General features: G+C 56.4%; 1 protein-coding gene across 1 annotated transcript in view; it reads right to left on the reverse strand.

The window, feature by feature from the left end:
• The window catches only part of ELAVL3 (ELAV like neuron-specific RNA binding protein 3), a 7,806-nt gene extending 351 nt beyond the window's left edge, over window positions 1-7,455 (reverse strand). The window contains exons 1-5 of the mRNA XM_006765808.2: window positions 6,979-7,455; window positions 6,656-6,759; window positions 2,699-2,852; window positions 2,312-2,537; window positions 1-36 (exon numbers count right to left, since the gene is read on the reverse strand). The exon at window positions 1-36 is cut by the window's left edge and continues 351 nt beyond it. Of these exons, the coding sequence (XP_006765871.1) occupies window positions 1-36; window positions 2,312-2,537; window positions 2,699-2,852; window positions 6,656-6,759; window positions 6,979-7,183 (725 nt within the window). The 5' untranslated portion in view covers window positions 7,184-7,455. The remainder of the gene's footprint in view (window positions 37-2,311; window positions 2,538-2,698; window positions 2,853-6,655; window positions 6,760-6,978) is intronic.
• Between the last annotated feature and the right edge of the window lie 561 nt (window positions 7,456-8,016).

An 8,016-nucleotide genomic window follows, 5' to 3' on the forward strand; every position in this document is an offset into this window, starting at 1 on the left:
AGGCCGCTCATGCCGTCGATGGCGATGGGCGAGAACCTGGCGATGAGCGACAGGGGACTACTTTGGGGGTCACGCGGGCTCTGCCCTGACCCCCGGCATGCCCCCGACCCGTGACCTCTGATACTGCCATGACCTCTGATGGGGCCTTGGCCCTGGGACTCTGGTGAGCCCTGCATTGTCCTGACCCTGCTGTGGCCTCCACCTGTAATCCCACCTTCAGCCCCATCACCGTCTTCACCCTGACCTGTCCCTTCTCCTCACCTCTGGTCCTGCCCTGAGCCCTGAACGAATCCTGACCCCATGACCTCTGGTCCTACTTGGTCCTTGGCTCTGTTGACCCTGCCTACTTCCCCACACCCCTGGGCACATCCTCCCACCCAGCTCCTGCCCTGGCTCCCTCTCTGACCCCATCCTGACCCTGCCATGTTGTCCCATGTGTCCTACTGGCCACCCAGAAGGGAGCCCCGGTGTGCTGTGGCCATTTAGGCGCCTGCCCCCCGTTATTCGGGGCTAAGCACACCGTCACCTCCTTCGGAGCCTCCTCCGAGCCATAAGGAGGCCACCTGTTCCCCGTCCCGCTCTGGCCGTTTCCTGGGTAAACTGTGTATTTGCTATCAGCTCCCTCTTCCCTAAAAGGTTTTGTTTCCTGTGGGGCCCGCGCCCAGAACAGGGCCTCGTACACAGTGGGCACCTGGTTCCACTCGCCCGGGCGGGGCCGGAGCCTGAGCCATCCAATCTGAGCTTTTGGAACTAACTGCTCACTCTCTCGCCCAGGCCATTCCTGCCGCCAGGAACTCGGCTTCCCCTCTATTGCCTCCGATGGCTGGGGCCCCTCTGGGTCCCATCACCCCGTCTGCCCACTCCACCTCCCTGGCCACTGTGCACCTGTCTCCTTTCCCACTAGACTAGATAATTAATAACAGTAACAATGATCTTCAGAGCAGCTACCTTTATTGAGCGCTCACTATGTGCCAAGCACTGTGCTCAATATCATTTCATCTCCATGGGGACCAAGTCTGGCTGGACCACACCGGGGACCCAGCTGCCAACCAGGGCCAGTCCTCAATGTGCACTCAGCAGCTCACGATGCAATAAACTCAGGACGTTCGCAGGGTCAGGGATGTGGACAATGTCATGGGGGCCCTCCTTGACCACAGGGCAAAAGGGCAGATGTGACCCTCAGCAAGGACCGCCAATAGTGCAGGTGAACTCCCGCTGGACGTGGGCACCAGGGGGCATGGCTGTGACCCGGGCAGCACTGCCCTCCCCTCACTGGGCTGGAGGGCCCTGGGCCCAAATTCTATGGTAGCTCTCTGTGGACATTTACTGGGCTCCACAGCCCCCGCATCTCCTAATGGGTACGCTACTCCCCGACAGTGCAGACAGGACTAAGCTGGCAGTCCTGGGGGGAAGTGGAGAGGTGTCCATCAGGGCAAGGGTCTGAGAGGGGACAGCGAGGGGCTGGGGGCAGTGGGGTGGGGGCACTGTTACCTCTTGACTCCGTAGGCCATGTTGCTCAACATAACCAAGGCCATATATGACAGACCTACAGCCAACATCCTACTCATTGGGCAAAAATTAAAACCATATCCCCTATGAACAGGAACAAGACAGAATACCTGCCTTCACACGCTTGTTCAAATTGTACTGGAATGACTGGCCACGGTGATCAGACAGGAAGAAGAAATAAAAGGCATCCAAATTAGAAAGAAGGCTGCCCCCACCCCGCAGGCCAACAGTGCCAGCCCTGCCCCCGCCGCCTGCCCGGCTGGACACCGCCTGGCACAGACCGTGGTCACTCCGGCACCGCCTCTTGCCTGCCCTGCCACATCCTCACCCTCCCTCTCCTGCCGCCCGCCACACCCTGTAGGGCTCAGGTCCCCAGACATGAAGGTTTGATCCCTTCAGCACAATGGCTGGGCTGGGCAGTGACCATGCCTCTCTGAACTTCAGGACCCCCATCCATCGCCTGGGACAAGACAGGCTGCATTCTCACGGGGTTGCTGCGCAGGACAAAGGCGTGGGCCTGGCCCGCAGTATGCACTCTCGAAATGTGCATGAGGAAACGGAGGCAGACAGTGGGAGTTCCGTGCCAGAGCGGGCAGCTGGAGCTGGACCTGACCAGGTGATTCTAAACCTGCGCTCACTGAGCACCTGCTGCATGTATGGGCCTGGCCGCACACCTGCAGGTCCCCACGCTGCCCTTCTGCTGCCCTCAGGGGCCCCAGCATGTGGGCTTGTGCTGGTGTCCCTCGCCCTGCAGGCCTGGGGGTCTGGGGTGCCCAGGACAGGGGATGATAGGGGGGCTCACCGGAAGCGTTGTGTCTGATGGTGCAGGGGGCCTGCATAGCGCCGGGCCGATGACTGGTAAAGGTGCGTGAGCAGGGCCTGCCCCGTCTTCTGACTTGGGTTGTTGGCAAACTTGACCGTGATGGGCTCGGTTGCACCCAGCGGCTTCTGCCCATTCAGTCCTTTGATGGCCTCCTCAGCCTCAATCCTCTTGTCAAAGCGGATGAACCCCACACCCCGAGACACACCTGCAGGGAGCCAGGGTGTTACGAGGACCCGGCCTCCTCCCATGCGAGCCCCTCCTGCTCCCCTGACTCCCGCCCTGCCATTCCCCGTTTCTCTGTTTTGGTCTCGCCTTGGTGCCTCCACCCAGCGCCCTCCCGGGGTGCGCCCTCCCCGCCAGCCTGACCTGTGACCTGGTCCACCAGGATCCGGGAAGTGATGATTCGACCATACTGGGAGAAGAGCTGCTCCATCTCCTTCTGGCTCATGGTCTTGGGGAGCCCGCTGACGTACAGGTTGGCATCCCGGATGGACGCAGAGCTGGGTCTGGCATAGGACACCTGGGGAGGGTCAGGCAACAGGTGTGAGGGGAAGACCCATTTCGCAGAAAGGGGAAGAGAGGCCCCGTCAGAACCACCATCGAGTCGCAGAAACGCCTCATCTGTTCACTCAACAAATATCTCTTGAGGAGTCACCGTGGTTGTGGCCACTGGGGCTTGAGGCTGAGGCCTGGCCATGGCCCTGTCTGCTTAGTGATGGGGGGACTTGACACCTGAGGTCAAAGGAGCCACACGCCTGGGGTCCCATCTCCCTCAAGACCTCAGGGACTCTTGCATCCCAGCTCATGCCCTCACGCTGAACACCCCGTCAGGAACAATGCCTCCCACTCCCTTGTAAAGTGAGCCTGGGACACTGGCCCTTGTTTTCCCGACTGCAATGGGCCCATGAGTCACTCAGGTCTTTAGCCACCACCTCAAACCTGATGACTCGCAAATGTCCGTTCCCAGCACAAATCTGGCCCCTCCTCTCTACACCTGTGACACCTGCCTCCAGGCTCCCGACTCCCCCCAACTTGCCTGACTCTAATGGCAGCTCAGTACCCAGCCTCAGTTGTCTGTGATGCCTCTCTGACCTTTATACCCACATCTGATCCACCGTCTGGTCCACTTTACTTCTCATGATCCAGAATCTGCATACTTCCTCCTGCTTTTTTTTTTAATCCTCACCCGAGGACATGCTTTTTAACAATTGATCTTAGTCTGGTTGATGTGGCTCAGTGGTTGAGCGCCGACCTAGGAACCAAGAGGTCACGGTTCGATTCCAGTCAGGGCTCATCCCCAGTAGGGGACGTGCGATCAATGATTCTCTCTCATCATTGATGTTTCTCTCTATCCCTCTCCCTTCCTCTCTGAAATCAATAAACATAGATTTTTTTAAAAAACTGATTTGAGAGAGAGGAAGAAACATCCATACGAGAGTGAAACGTCGATTGGTTGCCTTTTGCATGCAGCCCAACCGGGGGTCAAGCCGCCACTTTTTGGTGTTTGGGACGACACTCCGACTGAGCCACCCAGCAGGGCCTTCCTCCCACTCGCATCTCCCCACTTTGGACCGGTATCCACCATCGCTAACCCCAACCAGGACGTAGTCTTCTGCCCTGGTCCCCGCTCCGAGCCTCACCTCTCACGGCCGAGCCCCACACAGCAGTCGAGAGCACGTGACCATCTGGGCCAGGTCACCTCGCTCCTCTGCTCAGAACATCCATGGCTCCCTCGCTCTTCGGAGTTCAAGTCCGCCCCATGGTCCGCAAGGCCATCTACGGCCTCGCCGCCAGCCTCCTCTCCACCCGCATCCCCCGTGTGTTCCAGTCACACAGGCCTCCTCCTGTTCCCCAAACACCAGGCATGGTCCTGCCTCGCGGCCTTTGCATGGGCTGTTCCCTCTGCCTGGAACGCTCTTTGTCTTCTTCTCTAGGTCCCCATTGAAATGTCCTACCCAGGTTACTTCCTCCCACAGCACTTCTCTTGGCATTAGACACATTTTAGTACAAACTCCTTGCGAATCAGACAGACGTGAGCAGGATCATTAGATTCGTGTCACTAATGGGTCCGGCCCAACAATGAAACTCTCTGCAGCTGTTCAAAAAACGGGGGACGTGGATATTGATTTTCCTGAAACAGTGGTGAGTATTGTGAAGTGGAGGAAAGAAAAAGTCCATTTATAGAGCAGCGAGGATTGTGTGACCCCATCTCATTGTGTGTCTATCAATGTCCTGGGAACGTGGACCGGAGGGCCCACCCCCAGTGCTAACAGGGTGACCCATAGCTGGCGGGGGGCAGGGAGTGCCGTGACTCCTCTCCCTTGATTTCTGCCGATATCTATATTTCTATTGCTTCTAAAATTACCTCAGGGAAGATAGGGGTCATTGTCAAGGGTCTGGTTTTTGTTTGGGGCTGTGAGTTGTGAGGGCTACTTCGTTAGAAACAGTTAATTTAAAAACTAACAAAATGAATAAATTGGGCTGAGGGTGGATCAGGGTGAGGGTGCTCATGGGGTGGGGTGGGGGCATTCTAATTAATTGTGCACACCTGGGGTTCTCCAGAAAAAAACCACCACAACAGCAAACAAACACATCAGCCCTGGTCAGTGTGGCTCAGTGGGTTGGGTGTCATCCCGTGCACCTCATGGTTGCAAGGCTCGATCCCCAGTTGGGGGCGTGCAGGAGGCAATGTTCCACTCTTGCATCACTGTTTCTCTCTCTCTCTCTCTCTCTCCCAAAAAAGGCAATCAAAAATCTTTAAAAAAAAAAAAAAAAAGGAAAACACATCCGCTGCTATTATTTCTGTAATGATAACTAAAAATCACGCCATGTATTTTACAATTTTTACACCCCCCACCACAGGTCTGTGAACTCTGAGGGGTGAGGACGGGTTGAGGACTTGTTGATGGGTTGAAGTTGGGTTGACCAGAAGAGGGGTCTGAGCTCCTGGTTAGGTGTCATCTGAGGAACAGAGTAGGTCCTTCCATCATGTGAGCTAACCTGGGTCTCCCCCCATACACACACACTAGGACGGTGCCTGGCACACAGTGGGGGGCTGGAATTATTTTGGGCAGAATCTGCTGGAACACATAGGCTGACCATACAACACAGCCATTCTGGCAGACACACATACACACACACACACACACACACACGGCCAGAGTGCTAGCCAGTGCACAGGCAGAGGGTACACAAGGCCTCGGCCACCTTCATGGCAACGCTGAGGATCTTGGATAAGGATAGTAAGAGTTGCACATGCCCGTCATACCACCGCGCCAGCCTACAACATCACACATGTTCCACCCTGAGTGGGGCACCGGTAGCCATAACCACACTTCACTGTGACATACAAACACTCCATCACAGCCAGACACACCCATGAGGCCCCACCAGGCCACAGCCGGAGTGGCAGTGTGACAAAGTGCCTGTCAAATAGGATACGTCCCACAGACACAGTAACACACCCGAAGTCTACAATAGCTGGGCCTATGTGACAACAGCCACTCACATCGCCACGGTGTCCAACGAACACCGTCTCACAGAGGGTCACACACACACAGGGTCTTACAGCTCATTATAGAGTCCACCCTCATGCTTGGGGGCTTCGGGGTCTAGTTGGCCGAGAGAGAGCCATTAAGTCACGACCTTGCCCCACCCGAGGGAGCGGAAGAGATTCCCACACCTCTGTTCCCATGGCGAACTGGGGGCCAGATGGGTGCCCCACCGGCCCGCCTTCCCCCAGGGTTCAGGAGCAGATTTGTGGGGTGGAGCCCAGACACTCCAGGCAACCTAGAGAGAGGAGTTTCCATGGCAACCCCCCCAAGGAACCTGGGCTCCCAGGGTCCCAGCTGCAGCTGCTGAGAGGGGAGGTCGTGGGGGGAGGGGCGTTGCACAAAGGTGGGGGAGTGGCCCGCCCCTAATCCCGCCCTCCCAGACCCTAATTAGGCTCCAGATGGCAGATGGATCCCCACCCTTCCCCCATTTCCCTAACAAAGGCAGGGGGCTGCCCACTGGACCCCTGTCACTCCCTCCTAGTGCAAGTTGGAGGGCACCTCCGTGAACCCCCACAGAATGTGGGGGCGAATATTCTCCCCGTTGACACGCGAGGAGACTGGGGTTCAGAGAGGCAAAGGCACTGGGCCCGGGCTGGCTAACCAGAAAGCCTTGGGGGAGATTAAACCCCTCGGGGGGGGGTGAGCGGGGAGGATGGATGGATGGCAGAGACGGGGTGGTCCTGGTGGGCAGTGGAAAGGGGACATGGGGACAGTCGGGATGGGCACTAATGGGATAGGGGGACAGGCGGCAGGGGAACAGGGCACCCACCTTGATGGTCTTTGTCTGTAGTTTGAGGCCGTTGAGGGTGTTGATGGCTTTGTCTGCGTCGTTGGGGTCAGAGTAGTTCACAAACCCGTATCCGAGGCTCTGCCCTGTGTGCAGGACCAGGTCGATGACCCACCTCCCTGCACCTGCCAGGATCCTCCCTGACCCAGGTGTGAGAGGCTGACCACCCCCTCCTCGTCCCCACCTGGGGTCACACCTGGCTCCTAGCCACACCTCAGAAACCTCCAGAGCTCCACTGGCCCCGTCACACCTGTCCTCGAGGCTAACACCTCCCCCGTTCACCTCCCCACCTGCCAGCACCACACCTGTGATCTTGTCCCGAACCAACTTGCAGGACTCAATGTCACCAATGCTGCCGAAGAGGCTCTTGAACTCATCCTGGGTCATGTTCTGGGGCAGGTAGTTGACGATGAGGTTGGTTTTGCTGTCATCAGTGGCTCCGTTTGTACCAAGGAGTGGCCCATTGGGCAGGGCCGGGCCGGCCGGGCCCCCTGCCACCTGAGACTCCATGGCCCCGAGTATCTGCTGGAGACAACAGGCCACACCCACTCACGGCCCAGTCCCCAGGAGACCAGGGGAGTGAGGAGGGGCTCCGAGGCGATGGATCACTCATGTCTGACATGGGCTTGAACATGGGGAGAGGGCATCACATTATTCTAATAACCCCTTCCACTCCCTGAGCACCGAGCAAAGCACTTAACATATGATTTTACTGTGAAAAAATTCCACATTTAAGTGCCATATATGGCTCTTTGTATATATGTTTCCCTGTTTGTCTAAAGCCAACCTGTGTTTTTTTAGAATAATATAATTAACACTTTTTTTTTAAATCCTCACCGGAGGATATTTTTCCATTGACTTTTAGAGAGAGTGGAAGAGAGGGAAAGACAGCTCGAAATATCAATGTGAGAGAAACACATCGATTGGTTGCCTCCTGCATGTGCCTGGACCAAGGCCTGGGGTAGGGAGGAGCCTGCAATCGAGGTACATGGCCTTGACCGGACCCAAACCCCGGACCCTTCGGTCTGCAGGCCGAGGCTCTATCCACTGACCCAAACTGGCTAGGCCTGTAATGAACACCTTTGTCTTCAGAATAAGAAATATAACATTTTTATTAGCTCTGCAGCCCTTTCTCACAAGTTTTTCCCTGCCCCTGTACTTTCCTTCTCCCACCAAAGGTAATTCCTATCCCAAATGTGTTGACATTTTGTGCATAAATTTCCTACTAGGCATTTACACCCACAGTTTTCCCTCTATTTTTTAAAAAAATACATTTTATTAATTTTATAGAGAGGACGGAAGAGGGAGAGAGAGGGAGGGAGGAGAGACAACTTCATCATGAG

This window comes from Myotis davidii, unplaced genomic scaffold, assembly GCF_000327345.1.
Source record: "Myotis davidii unplaced genomic scaffold, ASM32734v1 scaffold1439, whole genome shotgun sequence".
Lineage (NCBI taxonomy): Eukaryota > Metazoa > Chordata > Mammalia > Chiroptera > Vespertilionidae > Myotis > Myotis davidii.